Genomic DNA, 23,412 nt, shown 5'->3' with positions numbered 1-23,412 from the left:
CCCTTGTTAGCCTACAAGGCTCCCCTCCTTTTCGAGCCAAAGATCCAACGGACAAACTGACACAGCTTAAATTATCCGAAATTCGATACAAAGTTGTTGTGGCGAAAAACGCGAGTGGAAATTTATAAAAACGTAATCTTAAAACTTGTTTGACAAATATTATTAATTGAAATATCGGTAGCCACTATGTAATTACTAAACGATTTAATCGTTAATAATCGTTACTAAGTTACCGATAGTGATCGGTAAGCGAAAAACACGTTCTCTAGAACGTCTATCGCCGATGGATGCCGATCGACTATTGGCGCTAATGACGTCCGATGATCAATTAAACCCTTCCTTGCATGGCTTTTTTTTAATAAAAAAAACATTTCTATTTTATCTTACTCTAAACATTAGCGAAAAAAAATGTAACTTTCTTCAAATCTGACATTTTAAGGATAAAAACGAATTAAAATTATTGTACCGCATGTAAAACACTTAAAATAATATATTTGAAAGTAATCCATAAAACGAGCATTACGAAGCTACAATTGGATGATGTAACAAATTTGATACAATATCAAAAATAGCAATTTCAGTGATATGATTACAAAATAATAAATTTATTTATATTATAAATGATAAAACACTTACATGACTACCTCTAAATATTTTTTTCTAAACCAAAATCCCTCCAAAAAAGTCGAAAACGCGAATTTAAAATCGCCGATGTGCACAAATTGACAGTTCGTCTTCGAGTGAAGTTATTATTTTGGCGCTCATAGCGCGTCTTGTTGCTAAATTATAAACTATATACGTGAGTGATGAATATATCTTACCAGTAATAACAAAGAATGGTTGCTTATATTTTTTAAGGACGTTTTCACTTTTGGCTTTGTAACAAATTTGATACACGATGCAGCGAAGGGTTAAAGGTCATTTTCTTTACATATCATAGCAGCATTTAGCGTAGTAATAAAACAAACAGTCATTTGCATGCATAAGACACAACAGAGAAAGTGGGTTTTAGTGCAGTCTGCGATGCGCTTTTTACTCAAGGTTAATAATATTTAACCTTAGCATACTAAACTGTCGTAAAAATTACGACGGTATAATGACGATTCCTGGAAAAATACAATGTTCGCGTCGTTCCCGCGCCCCCTACTTCACAGTGCCTTCCTAATGTACCTTAATTATTATTCGTTTTTTATATTTTTTTAAAAAATTCAATACAAATAAAAAGAAAAAATAAAAATTAAATTAATAAATAAAAATAAGAAACAGCTACTACCCCCTCTTCAACCTTCAACGTCCCAAGGAGCCAACTCTAAAATTTTGAATTAGCTTCACATACGGTGTTTGAAAATGATGCTGAATGCATCGAAACACGTGTCACAGTAGATTTTAAGAAATAGTGGTATTTACTAAGTAAAACATTAATTAAAAATGAATACAATTTCTTTACATTTCTACTTTATACAATCTTATAATTTTAATTGCCCTGAGCCTCTTCAAAAAAGAGACTGAGCTCTTGTACTTAGAGAGGGACATTTTTTTTACATTAATTATTACGTGATCTCTTTCTTTAACCCAAAGAATGTAACATTTTATTTTAAAATAATAAAAGTTTTTGATTTTCGCACTTATTCCCGTTTTATTTCTATGTCGTATTTTTTACGAATGTTTGGTAACAACGTCACTCATGGATAGTTTAGTAATCTAAGGTTAAGTAGATCGAAAGCCGAGATTATGACGGGTTAAATGGAAATATTTTAAATTCAGGTAACCTTGGACAGATATTATGGATAAAAGCGATAAATGCACGCGAAAAAAATATTCGCGTCTGATAAAAGTAAGTAGGAAATCGGTAAAAGAAACCACTAAGAATTTCGAAAATAATGAAAAGAAAAATTCGCTATTAATATCACTGAGAATTCCGAATGATTGCCGGTAATGTTATTGGAATAGAAAAATAATTATAAAAAAATTTAAATCCGGTAACAGGTAAAAAAAAAAGTAATTTAAAAAAATCACTTTCAAATCCGGTAACAGGGTGAGAAAAATAATTTTAAAAAATCAATTATGAATCCAGTAACAGAAAGAGAAAAGTCATAAAAAAATCACTTATAAATCCGGTAACAGGGAGAGAAAAATAATTTAAAAAAAAAAATCACCTTTAAATCCGGTAACAGGGTGAATTTTTTTAAATCACTCTTTAATCCGGCAACAGGGTGAGAAAAATTATGTAAAAAAATACTTTTAAATCCGGTAACAGGGTGAGAAAAATTATTTTAAAAAATCACTTATAAATCCGGTAACAGGAATAGAAGAATCATTAAAAAAAACACTTATAAATCTAGTAACAGGAAGAGAAAATAACTTTTAAAAAAATACTTATAAATACTATAATACTGTAACAGAGTAACAGAAAAATCATATAAATCCGGTAACAGGGAGAAAAAAATCACTTATAAATCCGGTAACGGGGAGAGAGTGTCGTAAAAATTCACTTATAAATCCGGTAACAGGGATTGAAAATTCAATAAGTAATTCAGATAAAAGCTTTTGTGAAAATTACTAAGAATTCAGATGAAAAGGAGTAGAAAAATAACTCACCTCCATTCTTGCAGAAATCTCTGCAGATGTTCATCTGGCAGCGGACTCCCGACCTGTCGGTGGGACAGTCGCAGTACGGCATTCCCTTCTCGTCGATTTTGCAGAATTCCTGGAACAAGACCAACCACATACAGTACCCGCAGATTAGGTGTAGAGCAGCTAGGGCGTTTGGGGCAGATAGACTTACGTTCTTGTCGCAGAAGCTGTGGCAGACGGAGGTGTCGCAGTACTGGCCGGTCCAGCCCGGCGTGCACAGGCAGTGCGGCTCCCCGAGGGCCCCCGCCATGCAGGTGCCCCCGTTCAGGCACATCACGTTGCCGCACTTCTCGCAGTGCTCGCCTGACAAAATGCAAATCAAATTCAAAATCAGTAATGAGTAATAAACACAAAATAAATAAAAAAAATCAGTAATAAGTAATAAATAAAAAATAAATAAAAAATCAGTAATGAGTATTAAATACAAAATAATTAAAAAATCAGTAATGAGTAATAAATAAAAAATAAATAAAAAAATCAGTAATGAGTAATAAATACAAAATAAATTAAAAATCAGTAATGAGTAATAAGAGAACAAAAGAGGTGTCGGAAGACCCTAAAAGAGATGGTCTGACGACATAGTCGCTGTGGGGGGTAGAAACTGGCTGCAAGCAGCAACCAACTAGAGGAAATGGAAAGAAGGGGAAGAGGCCTATATCCAGACGTGGAGGTCAGAGGGCTCATAAAGAAGAAGAAAGAAAAATGAGTAATACATACAATAAAATTAAAAATCAGTAATGAGTAATAAATACAAAATAAATTAAAAATCACTGATGATTAATTTGAATTGCCAAAGGACAACTTCAACATCCGAGCATACATGAGAAAGTGTGAGGAACCGATCCGCGTGTCGGTGTTGTCAAACAGCACGGCTGTCCAAACTCAAAACACAGTAAGGGACATTTTTTGGAGTATTTTTTTTTTGCATTTTTGGACTAAGTAGATTCTACTTAGTCAAAAAATGCAAAAAAAACGTACTACAAAAAAATTGTCCCTTACTGTGTTTTAAGTTTGGACAGCCGAGCACTCAAGTACATAAAAGTGGGGAATAAAATAAGGCATAATGTAAAAATGACCTGTGTATGGATGAGGACAGATGCAGCCTTCCTTGGCGCAAGTTCCGCCATTTTGACACGAGCACGGCACCAGCGGAACATCACAGCGCTCTCCGGTCCATTGGGGGGGACAGTGGCACTGCGGATACCAAACAAGAGAATTAAAAACAAGAAAATAGATTTCAAAGGAAGTCGGAAGTAGGAAAAAAGCTGTGAACATTACTTATTTTACTTGCTTATAACCCTTATCCGCACCCAATAGTGCATAGGGCACTGCATTGAATTGACACAGTGTTTTCTTGATCATTACTTACATGAAGGCAAGGTGATCACTCTTGCGCTTCAGGAACCAGTCCAGGGTAATATTAAATAAATATTAGTGTAAACTCACTAATAATTATTTTCACCTCCCCTGGGAATCGAACCTGGGACCTCCAGCACGGTAGCTAAACACGCTGACCATTACACCACGGAGGCGGACAAAAACATACAAAGGTATAAAATAGTTGTACATATAAACAAATCTAATTATTGTGAGGGATGCGCCTATAAATTATGAGACTAGTACCATATTTTGTAGTCGTACAGGAGAAAGTGACCAACTACCAATATGTAAAATGTTCAGGAGGGCCATTTAAGTCACTTTTGCTTGGCAAGAAAATAAACACCAATGCAGTTAGTCATTTTTAACAAGTCAATATAATATACTTCCAAGTTTAAAATCCTTTGGCATTTTTTCAGGGCAATATTAAGCTATTAATATATCAAATAGTCAATGATCACGTTTTTGTAAAACAATGCACTTGGTCACTTTCTCCTGTATGACTACAATTTGTGAAGAATGCACAAGATATGAAGTTGGTACCAATTCTGTAAAGAATGCACCCATACAATACAAAGCTAGTAGGTACCAATTTTATCAAGCATTTATCTATAAAAAATTAAGGTAGTATAGTACCATTTCTGTGAAAAATGTACCTACAACAAATGTACCATAAAGGTGGTGCAAGGTCCAATGTTGTGGAGAATGCACCTGTAAAAAATTATTGTGGTACCATTTTGTGAAGAATGTATCTATAGAATACAAAGATGGTACCATTTTTGTAAAGAATGTACCTACAATATATGAAAGTGCCACCAATTTCGTGGAGAATGTACCTACAATATATGAAGATGGTACCATTTTTGTGAAGAATGTACCGATAGAATAAGGCCCCCGAGGCTCACCTTGTGCTTCTGGCCCTGGTTGTACTGGCACAGGCCGTGCACGCAGTGAATGGAGCACTGGAAGCGCTGGCAGCGGGCGCCCCAGTAGCCCGGGGGGCACCTGCAGCGCTCTACGCCCCCCTCCACCTCGCACCGGCCCCCCGCCGCGCACTGCAGCGAGCAGGCGGGGGCCACGCTGGCGTGCACCACGCAGCTCTACGGAACGGGTTAACAGTTATAGCAAACCAACCAGCGGACGTCAGGGCATTATCGGGGCTGACGACCATCATAGGCTGGTTTAAGTGATCACTTTACACACGTGTAACATTCACCAATTCTACCCATTATTGACAACCACACTACTCAAATTTTTGGAAGTTCTATATATATGAACCAATTTCATTAATTGATTCGGCAGTCACTTTGTGGTAAAATCAACCCATTTTTAATGAATATTTTACTTAGTAAATACCACTATAAATATGAACCAATTCTAAAACATTGTTCTTGAATCACTTAAACTTCACCAGAGACATCTATTGGTGAGATGAAAAGAAGCTTTATATTGAGCAGAAACTCTTTTATTAGTATGTGAGGTCTGAATCCTGGATTATAATCACACACATGAGAAACGCCAGAAAATATCATTTTCATTTTTATTATTTAAGCTTATAATTTGACCAGATAATTTATTCACAACATTTTGAGTGTGTCAAAATACTTGTTCACAAAATCTGGATTATCTCCAATTACAGAAGTTATTTTCATATTATTTTATATGGAAGTCTGAGCATTAAATGCCCAGACTTCCATATTTTTCTTCATCTTTGATAAGATGTCAAAAAATAATATGAAAATAACTTCTGTAATTGGAGATAATCCAGATTTTGTGAACAAGTATTTGGACACACTCAAAATGTTGTAGATCATTATGGCTCATCCCCAGGTAGTTTTGGAAGAGTGTGTTCAGTTCAGAGTTGTGAAAGTTATCATTCAGTTTTCTTCTTCTTCTTCCCCTTTATATAGGACTATGTGCTGTCATTCTCCGGTCCGCTCCTGGGAGGTGGAAGACCAGCTATCTCTCAGTTTTAATGTAAAAAAAAACACTTGAAAGACAAACCGGCGAATCGCCGGCTTTGTGAGTCAGTGACAAATTGACATTGGCCGGCATTTCTCCGGATTTGTGTAGCAATGGGTTAATTAATACTCAACCTTTTCGGGAAAGCGTAACAAGTACGGTCCGCGAAGTGACTGAATTTAAAAGTTCCACAAATTAGACTTGCTGAAAATTGGTCTTGTTTCTAAACTCACGTTAGATGGTCCAGATATAAGTCCGTCGGGACAGAGGCAGGTCCACTTGTTGGCACCGCCAGTGGTGTGCAGGCACAGGGCGCTCACGTGACACGGGTTCTTCTCACACTCGTTGACGACTGCCAAACAAAACCACATATTAGAACGGTCAACATAAAAAAATGCAGCATCTCCGTGATAAGGGTTAAAATATTCCCGAAAACTGCATTGATATGGTCGCCCAACCAAATTTGAATACTAACTACTAACCCTTGTCCGCACCCAATGGTGCATAGGGCACTGCATCATATAAACGCAGTGTAACTTGATTGTTAACACACGAAGGAAAGGTGATCAGCCGTCCGCTTCAGGTTGGACTGGTGTCCAGGGTGATATTGAATAAATATTAGAGTGAAAAAATCACTTATATTTATAAGACCTCCCTCTGGGAATCGAACCCGGGACCTCCAGAACGGTAGCCGAGCGTGCTGACCATTACACTACGGGGGCGGAATTTGAATAGTGCCAGTAAATAAGCGACTAGTGAATATCATAATAGATTTTAAGAAATAGTGGTATTTACTAAGTAAAACTTCAAATTAAACGTATATTTAACCAGTTCGCTGCCAAACCGCGTTAAGGCGCTCTCCGATTCCATGCGCACCAGGCTGGTCATACAAAATGAGCTCTCCTTTGAGCTTGTCGCAAGCCAATATCAAATCCAATTGTAATATTTTTCAATTAGAATATATAGAGACATCTATTAGAAAGCTCTAGAAATACTAAAATATTATAATTTACCGATATTATCAAAGTTAGTCATCTTTCTAAAAGGTTTCACATTTTTGCTAAAAAAATCACGGCCTGCTGGGTACGGCCACATAAAGGGTTACCCTTCCGGCATTGAAAGGGTGAACCAAACTCAAAGAGCTAGCGATCTTTTAGTGATAATCATCCACCGCCTTGCCACACAAAAGTTTGTGTGGTAAGGTGTGGGGTGCCCATAACTTTACATAAGAATATTATTTATTGATTCGGCATTAACTTTGTGGAGTGACTTGTTGAATATTTTTTTAGAATTAAACACTTCAATATACCACTTTAATGAGTTTTATTTATAAATATGACTAGTTTTGAAAACTTAAAGGAAACATTGATAATAATGGTGACTTGCGGTGACTGCGATAAAAAATATACTGGCCAAACTGCGAGAAGTCTAAAAATTAGAATAAGAGAACATCGCCGTGGACTAAAAAGTAATTATTTTTCGAAATTTGCAAATCATATCATGGAAGCTAACCACTCATTTGACTCTCATACACTTAAATTATTACACCCTGTTACAAATAAAGGTCAAGTCATGAATAATTTAGAAAATTTAGAAATATAAAAAAATTTAAATTCAGATAAAACAATAATTAATAATATGGTATATTGTTTCAAAATACACCTCAAGAATAAAAAATATAATCATTTTAAAATCTTATTATTATTTGTTATTTTTATTATTTATTATTTCTTATTTTTACTTCTTATTTATATGTACAAACCCTGTAAGTTTATTTTTACTTCTTATTTATATGTACAAACCCTGTAAGTTTATTTTTACTTCTTATTTATATGTACAAACCCTGTAAGTTTATTTTTACTTCTTATTTATATGTACAAACCCTGTAAGTTTATTTTTAATTCTTATTTATATGTACAAACCCTGTAAGTTTATTTTTACTTCTTATTTATATGTACAAACCCTGTAAGTTTATTTTTACTTCTTATTTATATGTACAAACCCTGTAAGTTTATTTTTACTTCTTATTTATATGTACAAACCCTGTAAGTTTATTTTTACTTCTTATTTATATGTACAAACCCTGTAAGTTTATTTTTAATTCTTATTTATATGTACAAACCCTGTAAGTTTATTTTTACTTCTTATTTATATGTACAAACCCTGTAAGTTTATTTTTACTTCTTATTTATATGTACAAACCCTGTAAGTTTATTTTTACTTCTTATTTATATGTACAAACCCTGTAAGTTTATTTTTAATTCTTATTTATATGTACAAACCCTGTAAGTTTATTTTTACTTCTTATTTATATGTACAAACCCTGTAAGTTTATTTTTACTTCTTATTTATATGTACAAACCCTGTAAGTTTATTTTTACTTCTTATTTATATGTACAAACCCTGTAAGTTTATTTTTACTTCTTATTTATATGTACAAACCCTGTAAGCGAACTCCCTCTCTAAACACGAGCAATCTGCTCTCTTAGTGAGGTAGCACGTAAAAAAAACTATGTATATGTAACTATGTTGATTATTTTGCCATACAATGTATCTTTGATTAAAAAAATTTAAAAAAAAATTAAAAAAAAAAAATTATAATAATAATATTTGTTTCCTTTTACAAAAAATCTTGTTCCTCAACCCCCCTCCCTTACCTATATTTATTAACCTATATATACCCCTAAATATATTTTTTGTTCGTTAGTTTTAATTTGTACCAGAAGATGAAAACATCTGTAAGTTTTCGAAACTAGTCGTAAATATAAATAAAACTCATTAAAGTGGTATATTCGAGGGATTCATTTAAACAAAAATACACAAGAAGTTAAGTGGGACTCACAATAGCGCTCCTGCACGTTCTCCTGCAGCATGGCCATGCCGGAGACCCTGTTGAGGCCGCGCACCAGGTAGGTGGCGTTGTCCCGCCCGTACTTGTCCATGCGCATGAGCGTCTGCCCGTAGTACGTGGCCAGGTACACCCAGTCCTCAAACACCGACAGCTTGTAGGGCACCTCGTCTGCGGAGAGGAGAGAACAACCATCTCACAACATTATGATAAAAATGGCGAAGGACATTGGTACCATGGACCCATCTGTTGCAAAGAAAGGTATTATTTTTTTTTTTAAATTAAAGAAATAACCCGCAAAGCCTCTACTTCACTACTAAACCAGAGGCTTGTCTGCAGATAGGTTAGTAAGTAAGTAAGTAAGGAGCTGTGTATTCCAGATGAATTGGTTGATAGACGTCTCACGCTTCGATCGGCAACAACATCTGCAATGGGCAAAGTTATCTTACCAGCTCGCAACCAACGCACTAAATTTGGCGAGCGTGCCTTTGCTGTTGCAGGACCGACGGCGTGGAATGCTCTTCCACCAATGGTTAGAAATAGTGAGAGTGAGATGATCTTTAGAAAAAGACTAAAAACACATTTGTTTGCTAAATCATTTCCACCATAATATTTTCCCCAATGAATTCACCGTGAAGCGCCCTTGAGGTATTTTTTTTACGAAAATGGCGCTATATAAGTTATCCAAATTTATTATTATTATTAAGGATGGAGAGGTAAATGAGAGAAATACTCCACAAACACCCAGACCAATTGAAAGTAAATCTTTCTTGAATTTAGTATGCAATTGGTGGGAATCCAGTTTTGCAGTCGGGCATCTACCCAACTACACCACGGCGCCTGTTTGCGTTGTTCTACGGGCCTCCAAAATTCTCCATAATTGTACATTTAATTTGTGGTTTCACTATATGTTCACATTTCACACACCTGTAATCACAAATCAATGTATATGAATCCCTCACTCTCCCTAAAGATGTCCATCACCTGTTGATTTGGGGCCAAAGTTTCAGCTTTCAACAGCTGGAGGCGCGTTGCAGGAGCCTGGGTGAGGACCTATCCGACATCGGATCCGTGTTAGTTCATAAAGAACTCTCACGAGAGGTGGTATTATACATGATAAAACTAGTGAAGGACTTAAACCAAGCTAGGACACGAAAAGTGGAATGAAAGGCCCGTTAACGAAAGTTAACAGTCTGGTTTTTCCTGAGGTGGTTTACGTGGTTACCTCCCAGTAATGAGCAAATGCTGAGAAGTTCCTGATTGGTTCACACTAGATTATTCTTCCGGTTCCCAACACAGATTAAAATAAAACAAGTCCTTAGCTAGAAAAAACAAAAATCCACTAATTGATCTATAAAAATCTTTTACGTAATAAGCAAGGTAAATGATAAGTGCAACTCACATTTGAATAAAAATCACATCCCATGTCGGAAGCATATCGCTCACTCCTTTCAAGAACGTCATATATCAAAAAACTTGATTTTTCAAGAGATCATTTTTAAAGTTTAAAAATATAATAAAATGTATTAAAAATAAATATCAAGCTTGAACTTTTTACTGTGCAACAGATCTTTTTAGGTAAAACCTGAATGTTCTTTCTCCATTTGAAAAATATTAAGTATATTTTTAAAAATAATTAAACAATACCTTTTCTTCAAAATGCAAAAACAACACTTTCTGCCCTGTAGCGGGTAAATATTAAGTTTAAAATATGCCGCTTTTGCTGGGATGTAGTACATTTTCTGGGCATTTTGAAAACACGCACACCTGAAAATAGTCTATTTTTGATATATGATGTTGTTGAAAGGAGTGAGCGATATCTATGACAATATGTGGGAGTCAGAGGCGTACCTTGAGGCAAGCGCTTGACTATCTTCCTGTCGCTGCCGTCTAGCAGCACGCACTCCACGGTGAAGGCGCGCGAGTCGGCCCAGTAGAGGCGCGAGGCGGGCCAGTCCAGCGCGAGCCCGCTGGGCCAGCGCACGTGGCGCGTGACCAGCGCACGCCGCGCCTCGCCCGACAGGGAGGCCAGCTCGATGCGCGGGTTGAGGTCCACGCACGTGAACGCCATCTGCCTGCAGAACAAAATAACACAATCAGACTAGCCAACTAACTATCTACCTATCTTCACGATTTTCAACACATTCTAAACTAACTAACTAACCATCTCGCCGTTTTCCGCAGGGGTAGGCAGAGAGAAAAGAATGCCACACCACTCTGTCTTTGCAAACATTCTTCGCCTCTTCCACGTTCATGCATCTCCTCATACATACCTGCCGATTGTTACGACTCCTAACCTGACCACTTTCAAGTATTTGACATACCTGATCGTGCCATGTTTTTCTCGGTCTTCCTCTGCTCCTTTTTCCAATTACATTCGCCTCATAAATTTGTTTTACTGTTCTTTAAACACATTAATTGCGTGTATATTGATGTAATCCAGTGCAAATTTTTGAAAGCCTATAACTTTGTTCAAAATCAAATTCTACTTTCATAAATAAGTATGTGTATTCTTCTTCTTTTTGTAGACCCTAAGGACCTGTTTGTGCCTCCGCTTGTCGCTCTTGGGATGTTGACTCCCAGCTGTCTTTCCATTTTTTTATGTGTATTCCTTTTTATTAAATAGACAAATCTCCTTCAGATTATTAGAATCCTAACTGTCCATCAAACCCCCTCCCTTAGTTTCTTCCTCTAGCTCCTTCCCTAAACTCCCTATTTCTTTTGTTTTCCTTATTATCATCAATTTGTAATTTATGTTTTTTTTAATGTTCAAATACTATCTACCCTCTAATTGCACAGCTATACAAGTATATCAACGGCCCCTAGGTAAAGTATTCTATCTGCAAATCTGTTACTTTACAGGAGAAAGCTTAGATAGTTTTTCATCGTATTTCTTTTTATTAATTAACGGTTTTATCTGAAAATCTAAACTAGTATTATACATTAAAAAACATGATAAAATAATGTATTAAATCGATTAAAAATTTATGCTTTGTCAAAATTAAGTAGTTAGAGGAGTTCAGTTCATTTTGAAAATTCGATGTAGATAGCGTCTTATACGCCTGAAAACTAAGCATAATTTATTTTATATATTTTTTTGTTTATTTATATTTGTAGATAACGGTCTGTCGATAACGTACACCAAATATCTGAAAATTGACAATAATGTAGTTAGAGCACTTTACGTAGCACGTCGATATGGTATCAAACGTTTTGACCAATATCGCTTGTCTGTTTTTGGTTGGTGGGAGGATATTGCTTTTTACCAATAAGCCTATCAATGTACTTATTTATTTTCTGTACATGAAGTTATAATGAATAAATAAAACACGACTCCCATCCACGCGTGACTGCGATATTTATATGGACACAGGAGCCATGTTCGACGCGCAGAACATGGTAACCCATCGGCCTATCAGCCGCCAACCGTTGGCGGTAGGTTTGTTTTTACATTTGCAAATCAGCCGCCGTTTAAGCCACGCCCCCATCCGTGGTAGTTCATATTATAAAGATACTTTCGTGTGATATCTACATATCAGTAAAGAAAGCTTTTTGTAATGCATTATTTCTTATAATTTTAATACAAATTTATTGACGACACTTGACCAAAGATGTCTCTGTAAGGATAGAATTATCCTTTTGATTGAAATATTGACTAAAATCAGTGAGAAATCAAAACTTTACATCCGAGGAGTAATGTTTTATTGAGTTATTTTTTCAAGTTTTCATGTTAATTTATCACATTTCTGATCTAGACACACGATAAAATATGTGCATATTAGTTATATGTACCATATTTATTGGTAAAACAGTATGTATAATTTTTTTTTTATAAACGTTATAATTTTATGAGATAGTTTATTGTTATAACTCCGCAGCCACGCGGTGTCATTGGTCGGCTGTTGGACCGCGCACTAAACATCAAATGTTTAGTGTGCATTAAATTATTTATTGTGCCCTTTTCTGCATTAAAGATTATTTCTATGTTTGTTCTCGCTTTATCAGGTGCAAAATATTAGCGCCTCCTTGTTTGACAACCCATATCACCTCCCCTCCAGGCGGGGCAACTTTCTTACTTGCGGGGATACATTCAATTAGTGTCTTTATATACATGTTTTGAAAAAAACTGATATGCGGATGGGTTAACATGATTCATGGCCAAAAATGAGAAAACCATTGCCAAGAGTTCAGTAGAAGACATTCACTCGGGAAGCAGACTCACCGAATGCCGGGTATCACTACGATGTCCATGGGCTCGTGCAGATCCCGGATGAGCGTGGTCCTCATACGGCCCTGCAGCGTGGCGGCCCCGATGGACCCGTTCTGCCCCATGGCCGTCCAGTACAGGCGCCGGGACACCCACTCCACGGCGATGGAGCGCGGCTCCGACATGGGTGAGATCTGCACACATTTCACAAATCAATCAATATATCGTAGTTATACAAGTAACCAAGTGCATTGTTTTACATAAACATGATCATTGACTATTTCATATCTTACTGACTTAATATTGCCCTGAAAAAATCCCAAAGGATTTTAAACTTGGAAGTATAATATATTGACCAGTTAAAAATGACTAACTGCGTTGATGTTTATTTTCTTGCCAAGCAAAAGTGACTTAAATGGCCCTCCTGAACATTTTACGTTTTGGTAGTTGGTCGCTTTCTCCTGTACGACTACGATATCCTTATGGTATGTTATTTATTTATTTATTTTATTGTTATTTTATAATATACAAATACAATTAATTACATATAATGAAGAGCCCTCAGTGAGATTTCCCGTGCCGAGAGCACATTTTAAAATATTTATTTATAATTGGCAAACTTAAAACTTGTGTCCGACCCATCATGACATATGGAATCGAAAGTAGAGCGGACACCGTTGCCACAAAAAACGCGCTTACAGTGTAAGAAATGACGACTCTAAGAAGCATATCAGTCAAGAGTCTTCGAGATAGAATAAGAAACGCCAGGATCAGGGAAATATGCGAGATCGAAGATGTCGTTAGGTGGGGAAGGCAACGAAGGAGATTATGGTATGCGCATGTGAGGAGAATGGAACCATCCAGACTCCCCCACATCGCACTGCACGGCCAACCCCATGGTAGACGACTCCCGGGCAGACCGCCAAAGAGATGGGTCGATAGCTGGGAATCGACATCGCAGGAGGCTAATCCCTCTTAAAAACAGACCACAAGGCCTACAACAAGATAAAAAAGAAGAAGAAGAAACTCTGCAAAATATGGAGATTCCGACCTGTCTAAAAAGAAAAGTGTACAAATCCTGCATACTGCCAGTGAACACATATGCACTAGAGACTGCTCTGACAAAGAGAAATGCAGAGAAGATCAAGTGCACACAGCGATCCATGAAAAGAACCATGGTTAGTTTAAGCCTGATGGATAAAATAAAAAATGAATATACCAGGAAAAGAACCAAAATAGAGGATTCAATAGATTTGTGGCGAAACTCAAATGGAAATGGGCAGGACATATTGCAAGACAAGATGGACCCCAAGAATTTTTTGATGGAGACCTTGGAAGAATATAAGAGGTGTCGGAAGACCCCAAAAGAGATGGTCCGACGACATAGTCACTGTGGGGGGTAGAAACTGGCTGCAAGCAGCAACCAATCAGAGGAAATGGAAAGGGGAAGAGGCCTATATGCAGTAGTGGAGGTCAGAGGGCTCATGAAGAAGAAGAGTCATAAATCTCTTCTCCGTCTTATTCCTCATTGCTGAGGGTTGTGACCCTTGCAGAAGCAATGACTCTTCTCCAGTTATCCCTTGACTGCGCTGCACGTAGCGCTCCAATAAACAGATATTGGCCAGAGTCAAGCCATCCAAGCGTAGTTCAATTTTATTTCATAAATAATATGAAATATGAAATAATATGAAAGAGTCAAGAGTCATTGCTTCTGCAAGGGTCACAACCCTCAGCAATGAGGAATAAGACGGAGAAGAAGAAATATGAAATAAAATTGTAACCGATTGTTACAATTTAGGTTTTTCACCCATAGATGTCACCGACGAAGTTTATTAGTAAAAAAGAATAATAAAGGCGACTTACGATGGGGGTGTAAGGCTGGGCGGCGGTGAAGTTCTGCAGGGACAGGTCGCGGGTGTCCAGGGTGATCATGGCCAGCATCTGGAGACGCTGCTCCAGCCAGAACACCTGGGTATGGTTTGGTCCCCACAGGATGTCCAGGTCGCCGATCTTGAACCTGTATATGCGGCAATACTTTAGACACTTGACGCTTTTAATTGGAAAACATTGGAAACCTTTCGATAAATGATAAAATTTTATTTTATTAATTATTTAAAAAATAAAAAAAATATTTGTGTCTTTATCATTTACAAAAATACTTCAATTTCATACTATTTCAGTGAGCCTAAGCGGCTCATTATTAGAAATAGGTATCAAATTGTGGTAGAGTGGGTTCAAGCCGAGAAACTCTGACTCAAAAGTCCCCGACACTAACCACGTGACCACAACCCGACACTTCATTTATAGTTTTTTTTTTATTATTATAGGGTTTTTCCATAGGCATGAAACAATTTTAAATGATTTAAATGGCAACACTGCTATTTTTTTAAAGTTTCTTATGTTATTTAGAACCCACTCCCCAGAGAAAGTCGGACATCAATTTTTGTACTCCCGGAAAGGAAAATGAATGATAATTCGGAGAAGGAAACATCGCATCACGATTATATATTGCCAAGGTAAAAATACCAACCCTGCAATTTGATTTTTCTGCAAGACGTGAGTGTTGGACTCCTCTCCGGCCTTATAGGGGTTGAACGCACGGATGTCCACATCGCTCGAGATGATCAATTTGGCGGGAAATCCTGCAAGGAAAAGGAGATATATCCGCCTCTGCTTCTATTACCAACCACATTCGACTCATAAATTTCTCAAACTGTTCTTTATTTCATTGTCTTTACACTGTTCCGTGACTGTTCTGTGTCTGCCTGCTGTGCTGGTCGGGGTTGTGGGCGTCTGTGTACCGGCCAACGTCGGATCGGAGTCGGATCTAGCTGACTAATTGAACTAAATACTAATCCCTTTCACTGCCTGCACCGGGGTACTTCTAGAAAATGTGGGGACGGATTTACAAACTTGTATTTATTTAGATTGGCAGTGACCGGTATATTGAAAGCTTTTAAATGTAAATTCACAGTAAAATCGGAATACGATTTTATATTGTTTCACATTTTCAATAAATTTCGCAACTTAGTAAAAAAAAAATTGCTTTGCAAGAGCAGATCTGTCAGGAAGCCTAGATGCTTCTGTATCAGATCTGGGCATGCGGTGGGACAGCTTTCAATATGTTCTTTATTTTTTATATTTTATATTTATTTGACATCTCAAAATAGATGAAGAAGAATATGGGAGTCTGGGCATTTACCGGGCTTACGACCATCATAGGCTGGTTTAAGTGATCACTTTACACACGTGTAACATTCACCAATTCTACCCGTGATTGACAACCACACTACTGAAATTCTTGGAAGTTCTATATATACGATCCAATTTCGAAACATTGTTCTTGAATCACTAGAATTTCACTAGAGACATCTATTTGCGAGATGAAAAGGAGCTTTTTATTTGGACACACTCAAAATGTTGTAGATAAATAAAATGTTATGCTTATTTTAATGTCTTAGCCCACACTAGATTATCCCTCCTATTCCCAACACTGATTAAAATAAAACATGTTCTTAGCTAGAAGAAAAAATCCACTTAACCCTTCAACTGCGTTAACTTTGTTCCTAAGAGACGCCCGTGTGCGGCGGTATTTTGCCGTTTTTTAAATGATTACTTTTATCATGTATTTAGTTAAGAAACGATTTGTTTTCCTAAACAAAAACGTTCAATGGGATTCATTGTGCCTTTTTGGTACTCTATAATACACGTGTGTCACATTATTCTTGAAATATATCGTAATATAAACAAATTAGATCGTAACATAGATACCCACTGGCGATGCGTAGCGTCGAGAGTGAGACAGATATAGGGCATGATTATGGCGCGGACTAATTACCGACCGCAAGAAAAATCAGGGATCTGTTCTTTTATTTATCCTTGTGATGTTACAAATTATAAGTCAGATATTTCAACAGATGTCATAAGGCCAAGGATTGACGTATTATTTTATCCAAAGTTCCACACCATGAAAAAATCCCTCTAAGTTGAACTGAGGTTTGAAACTTGGAGCAATGTAAAAACACAAACGCTTATGTCAGCCGCATATGGGGCATGTTTTGTTAAAACACATACGGTTATGCGAGCCGCGTGGATCCGGTTAATGATATATAAACCTTGTTTATAATAAGCAAGATAAATAATAAATGCAACTCCAATTTTAACATATTTTAACAACAAAAAATGCTTACCTATTGCCTCACAGCTATGCTTATTGTTCAGAGACTGGTAGCCCGGGGTGCATCTGAAAAGGATAAAGATATATAAAGAGACCGGACAGAATTAGATGTAAATGATGCGTTTCTTTTGATTACAACGCTTGTATTGCCCACCTGCAGGATATGAACCCTTTTTTCTTCTCCACGCAGAGTTGGGAACAGACTCCGAGTTGACAGATGGAGTTGACGCAGTGGACCTCATCAGACATGTCTCCGCAGTTGTCCTCATCTACAAGAAACATTACAAATAATTATTAACACATTTCGGACGGGTATTTTTTATGCCTGCGGAGCGCTGGCGACGGGATTTGATAATTGTGTAGATATATGTAGTTAAGACCCTAACAAAGATATCTTTATATAATATTCATATTAAAACATAGGATAATTCCTTCTTTTCTGCCTTTGAATTGAGGGCGGCGCAGAAGGTAAAAATAGCCTTCCCGTCCTTAAGCATCAATCGAACAAATGGGTAGAAATACCTTTCCCGTCCAAAGTGTGTTAATATTTTTTATTTCAATTTCAAAGAGATGGATTGAAAGCTGGGAATCGACATCGCAGGAGGCTAATCCATCTCAAAAACAGGCCACAAGGCCTACACTAAGAGGAAGAAGAAGAAAAAAATACAACTATTTCTTAAATCTTTAAGAAATAGTGTTATTTACCGAGTGAAGAGATAGATATACATTTTTTTGTTTGAATTATTATCTGTTGATAAGAACATATGAAGTTCTCGAAACTAGTCATGTTTACATTAATAAACTCAAAAAAATGGTATAGTATAAATGTTTTTAAATATTTAAACAACAACACTGTATTGATGTGATGCAGTGCCCTATGTACCACTCGGTGCGGATTGAGGGAGAAGAAGTAAAGTGAGTATAAGGTGGCAAGATACCAATTTCAAATGGAGTCATAGAAAATAAATATGTAAAATATTAAGCATTTTTTCAAAGCATATTACATACATACATAAGTCATATATGTATATAATATTCCCGATGAGTAATTTCTATCTCTCATTTATTTATATAAAATTGTACTTACTGTTGCAGGTGAGGTTTTTGGCAATGCAGTGGTCGTTGGAGCACTTGAACTCATCCGATTTACAGAGCCCGGCTTCTTTGCCTGGATAAAAGAGAGAATAGCTTTCAATAAAAACCAGACAAAAGATGTACCCTGTGTGCGATTGTAGTGTAGTGTGGTTCAACAGTAGTGTCTGAACTATGAATGTAACACTTCAACAGTAGTGTCTGCAGTATGAATGTAACACTATAGTTCTGTCTGCACTACAATTGTAGTAGTGTCTGGGCTACGAATGTAATACTTCAATAGTAGTATCTGCAGTATGATTGTAACACTATAGTACTGTCAGCACTACAATTGTAGTAGTGTCTGAGCTACGAATGTAACTCTTCAATAGTAGTGTCTGCATTAAGATTGTAATACTTCAATAGTGGTGTCTGGGACTATGACTGTAACACTTTAAGAGTAGTGTCTGCACTACAATTGTAGCACTTCGACAGTAGTGACTGCAGTACGATTGTATCACTTCAATAGTAGTATCTGTACTACGATTGTAGCACTTCTGCAGTATGATTACACTATAGTAGTGTCTACACTGCTATATGAATTTAGCACGTAGCTTGACCTCAACACAACCCAATGCTAGTACTATGTGAGGACACCTGGAAAGTAATATTGTAGGAATCAAAAGCAGAACTTACATGCTCCGATATCTTCGTCCGAACCGTCTCCGCAGTCATCTTTCCCGTCGCACCAGTCGTCTTCAGCGATACATTTGTGATTGCGACACCTGTCAACATCAACAGTGTTTAAACTCAAGACAAATGTTGAAGGTGTGGAAGCTAAAACTTAGCAGCCAAAAGAACATGGGTGCAACAACTGTATGGAGAAAAAATGTAAAACAGTTGAACCTCGAACCTCAAGAGGATTTAAAAGAATTTGGAATATTCAGTGATTCGGTATATTGAGGTTTGGATGGCTAAAAGCCCATCAAATCATTAAATGTTTGCACAACCAGTCAACGCACTTATATATGAACACGTTAATTTTTGTCTGCTAACGACATATTATTTCTTTCACTCTGATAAATGTGATATTACCACAAGGAGAGAGCGAGACAACTAGACTGGTCAGTTGTTGTTTGATTCGATTTCTGGCCTTTCGCTTATTGGATGGCTGCCGTAAGTCAGGGCTCGGCTGCGCGTTAGGAAAGATGTGGAATATGTGACTCTGTGACTTTGAGTTACGAGTTGCGTAATACGACTTCCATACAAATATGCACCGAGGTCTTTTCACTTCGGATAACGTGTAATTTTTGGATGATGAGTACAGGAAAGGTTAAATTGTGTTGAATTAAGTCACCTGAAGGTGTCCGGCGGGCAGACAAACTGCTCGCAGACGGAGGGGACTTCGTCAGATGCGTCGCCGCAGTCGTCAATACCATCGCAGTACCAGCGCTGTGGGATGCAGCGGCCCTCGGGGCACAGCAGCAGGCCGGCCCCGCACAACCCCACGGGCGACTCCACGCGCGGGCAGCCCACCTCGTCCGAGCCGTCCGCGCAGTCGTTGTCACCGTCGCAACGCCACAACCTGGCGAGTGAGACATTGTTAGACGATAGGAATGTCGGACATAGTCATGTTGTCACACAGAGGTGTCCCACAAGGCAGTCATCTTGGACCATACATTTCTTGACCAGATACAGTACAGATTGGGCCATAGAGTAGTCTGCTTGTCCAATTTATTCTTGAACCTGAAGGCTATAAAGACACGGCAAGAAGTTTTAAGAATTACATTCAATTTTATATTTTACGTAGCATTATATTTACTATATGAAAACAAAGCCTGTATCAAGGCATTCATTTGCATTATTTAATTTTTTTGTTTACCATTTTAGTGCTGAGATTTTTTCTTGTGTGCTGAAATTGCTGAAGACTTTTTCACTCACTCCTTTCAAGAATGTCATAAATCAAAAAAACTTGATTTTTCAGGAAAACGTTTTTAAAGTTTAAAAATAAATATCAAGCCACTTATTGAACTTTTTACGGTGCAACAGATCTTTTTAGGTAAAACCTGAAGGTTTTTTCTTCATTTGAAAAATATTTAGTATATTTCGAAAAATAATTAAACAATACCTTTTCTTCGAAATGCAAAAGCAACACTTTCTGCCCTGTAGCAGGTAAATATTAAGTTAAAAATATGCCTCTTTTGCTGGGATATAAAGTACATTTTCTGGGCATTCTGAAAACATGCACAACTGAAAATTGTCGATTTTTGATTTATGACGTTCTTGAAAAGACTGAGCGAAGTGTGTACAGAATCAACGATATTAACATACATATTAGGTTTTGACAAAAATGGTATTTTATGTTTTTCACTAAAAATTAATTTCAATGGTTTATTTGTGAATATTATTGACGAATCAGAACTTAAGAAGCGCGTACGCTGCAACACAAACCTCCTAGCTTGACCGCTTTTGGCTAAGTATAACACAGTCGATATATTAATTGTCAGGTTGTGGTCCCGTGGTTAGTGTCGCGGACACCTGAGTCAGAGTTTCTCGGTTCGAACCCGCTCTACCACAATTTGATACCTATTTCTAATAATGAGCCGCTTAGGCTCGCAGAAACAGTATGAAATTGAAATATTTGTGTAAATAATAAAAAAAACACAAATATTTATCTTTTTAAAAATCTCCGCACTGTAACGGTTAATATATAATTTTATTAATTGATTCGGCAGTCACTTTGTGGTAAAATTTATCCATTTTTAATTAATGTTTTACCATTTTTGATTAATGTTTTTCATACGGTGTTTGAAAATGATGCGGAATGCATCAAAACACGTGTCGCAGTAGATTTTAAGAAATAGTGGCATTTACTAAGAAAAACATTAATTAAAAATAGTTAATATATAATGTTGTGATTATTAGTTCAAATATCATACTTTTTTTTAGTAGATGGGAGTTTTTTACTTGCTCATCCTTCATACCCAATCATAATACATGTGTTTAATTAATTATCGTTCCAGTGCCTACATTAAATTTAACAGCCCAGTTTAAAAAGAGGAAATTTTATGACGAATGATAGCCTTAGGGTGGGTACATTGTAATGAATATTTACCGGTAAAACCGGTAGCCAGTTCCCAGACTGATCAAATCTTACAGGGGTATCCAATCTAGCGACTATTTGTATTTATCCTCCTTAAAAACAGCCAAAAAAAAAAAAATATATATATTTATTTCGTATTTTAATTCTTAAAAAAGGTACGTAACAAATTAATACAAATATTTGTAAAATCAAATATCAACCTAAAAGTAACCACAAAATGTGCTTGAAATCATAAGCTGACCACTAATGCCAACCTATTAAACCACTGAATAGTGTACTATAGAAAATATTTTAAAATAAAAAAGAATCATAAATCAACTCGAAAATGGTTGAAATTGATTTCACATATTGTTAAAATATTGTAATAATCACTTTTTTTTTAAAGCTGTATAAAAAATATTCTTGATTTTTTATTCTCACTCGTAAAATTTTATAGTTACAGCTACCTACAATAGTCTTGAATGGATTAAAATTTATATTCTCTATTAAATATAGTAATATACTCTATTAAATAATTAAATATAGTACTATACTCTATTAAAATTTATTATTAACCTTGCTTATTATATACAAGGTTTATAGATCAGTAATCAGATTTTTGTTTCTTTGGCAGTCCATGTGTTAAAAAATTAATAAACCAAATGAAATATAAGGGGTACGCACTTCATAATGCAGTAGGGGGGGTTCTTGCACTGGAACTCGTCGTGGTCGCAGGTGGTGTTGCAGTGCAGCTCGTCGGAGCGGTCATCGCAGTTGAACTCCCCGTCGCAGCGGTGAGACCCCCGAATGCACTTGCCATCCATGCACCTGAATATTTATTGACATTCACTATTCTACCCGTGATTGACAACCACACCACTCGAATTCTTGTAACTTCTATATGTATGGTTCAAAATCAAAACAAAATTTACAACATTTGTGTGTCCAAATACTTGTTCACAAGTCTGGATTATCTCCAATTACAGGAGTTATTTTCATGTCAGCCCCGTAAATACCCAGACTTCCATTTTCTTCTTCATCTTTGATGAGATGTCAAAATATAATATCAAAACAAAATGCCAACAAAATCAATAGAATTTCACTAGAGACATCTATGGTGAGATGAAAGAAACTCTTTGCTGAGCGGAAACCATTTAATTTGTAAGTGAAGTCCGAATCCCTGGATTACAATCACAAAGTAACCACTTAAACCAACCCATGACGGTTGTAACCCACAAATGCCCATATTCTTCTTCATCTAGTTGAGATGTCAAAAAGTAACTCCTAATAGGAGATAATAATTTGTGAACAAGTATTTGGACACATTCAAAATGTTGTAAGTTATATTATGCCTTAATTTAAAAAATCTTTGGTACGCTACTTCTTCAGTGAGATGTATGGTTTAAATTAGTAAGCTTTTATTAGTAATTAACTTTTTTTAAATGTATGTAACATTCTTCTCAAATGATTGTATGTATTTAGAGACGCCTGAAAACATGCCAATGATAAGTTGTAAGCCCTGTAAATAGTCAGATTTCCACATTTTTATGTTTTCAATATTAAAATCAAACACTGATTTTTAGGTATGGGCATATAGGACGCAGAGAGCCTGAACATGTAGTTAACCAGGCAATAGAAATGGATCTTCCTCCAAAGTTATCTAGAGGAAGGCCAACAAATTCATGGGTGCTGCAGAAAGATAACATGATCCGAAAGCATGGCCTAGGTGACGTTGTCCAGGACAGAAGGACCTATAACCTGAGGACAAGGAGAGCTGACCCCAGCAGTCTACAAGGACAATAAACTGGAATGTAGCCAGGAAGAAGAAGAAGATATATGTATAAATGAATTATAATAGAATTGGAGCGAAATCCAGGATTTGTAGACAAAAATTTGTTGGAATATTTCGTCAAAATATTGTGGAATTCACATTAGTTAAGTAAGTACCTGAATTCGCTTTCTGAACAGTTCCTCGGCATACAGTCTTCTTCGTCACTTCCGTCGGTGCAGTCGTCATCGTAGTCACAATGCCATCTTCCTGGCACACACCTGAA

At 36.6% G+C, this 23,412-nt stretch overlaps 1 protein-coding gene across 1 annotated transcript in view; it reads right to left on the bottom strand.

Moving 5' to 3' along the window:
- Positions 1-23,412, bottom strand: part of LRP1 (LDL receptor protein 1) — a 181,129-nt gene that overhangs the window by 20,697 nt on the left and 137,020 nt on the right. The window contains exons 71-87 of the mRNA XM_088263885.1: positions 23,306-23,407; positions 22,043-22,186; positions 19,634-19,861; positions 18,973-19,061; positions 18,293-18,373; positions 17,360-17,474; positions 17,219-17,271; positions 15,559-15,670; positions 14,892-15,045; positions 13,044-13,222; positions 10,673-10,896; positions 8,816-8,992; positions 6,207-6,325; positions 4,917-5,111; positions 3,711-3,828; positions 2,786-2,937; positions 2,599-2,707 (exon numbers count right to left, since the gene is read on the bottom strand). Of these exons, the coding sequence (XP_088120011.1) occupies positions 2,599-2,707; positions 2,786-2,937; positions 3,711-3,828; positions 4,917-5,111; positions 6,207-6,325; positions 8,816-8,992; positions 10,673-10,896; positions 13,044-13,222; positions 14,892-15,045; positions 15,559-15,670; positions 17,219-17,271; positions 17,360-17,474; positions 18,293-18,373; positions 18,973-19,061; positions 19,634-19,861; positions 22,043-22,186; positions 23,306-23,407 (2,351 nt within the window). The remainder of the gene's footprint in view (positions 1-2,598; positions 2,708-2,785; positions 2,938-3,710; positions 3,829-4,916; positions 5,112-6,206; positions 6,326-8,815; positions 8,993-10,672; positions 10,897-13,043; positions 13,223-14,891; positions 15,046-15,558; positions 15,671-17,218; positions 17,272-17,359; positions 17,475-18,292; positions 18,374-18,972; positions 19,062-19,633; positions 19,862-22,042; positions 22,187-23,305; positions 23,408-23,412) is intronic.

The sequence above is a fragment of the Brachycentrus maculatus genome, unplaced genomic scaffold (assembly GCF_059751285.1).
Source record: "Brachycentrus maculatus isolate JH-2025_06_01 unplaced genomic scaffold, ASM5975128v1 h1tg000206l, whole genome shotgun sequence".
Lineage (NCBI taxonomy): Eukaryota > Metazoa > Arthropoda > Insecta > Trichoptera > Brachycentridae > Brachycentrus > Brachycentrus maculatus.
The sequence above is the reverse complement of the archived record's forward strand: the minus strand, read 5'-3'. Positions and strand labels throughout refer to the sequence as shown.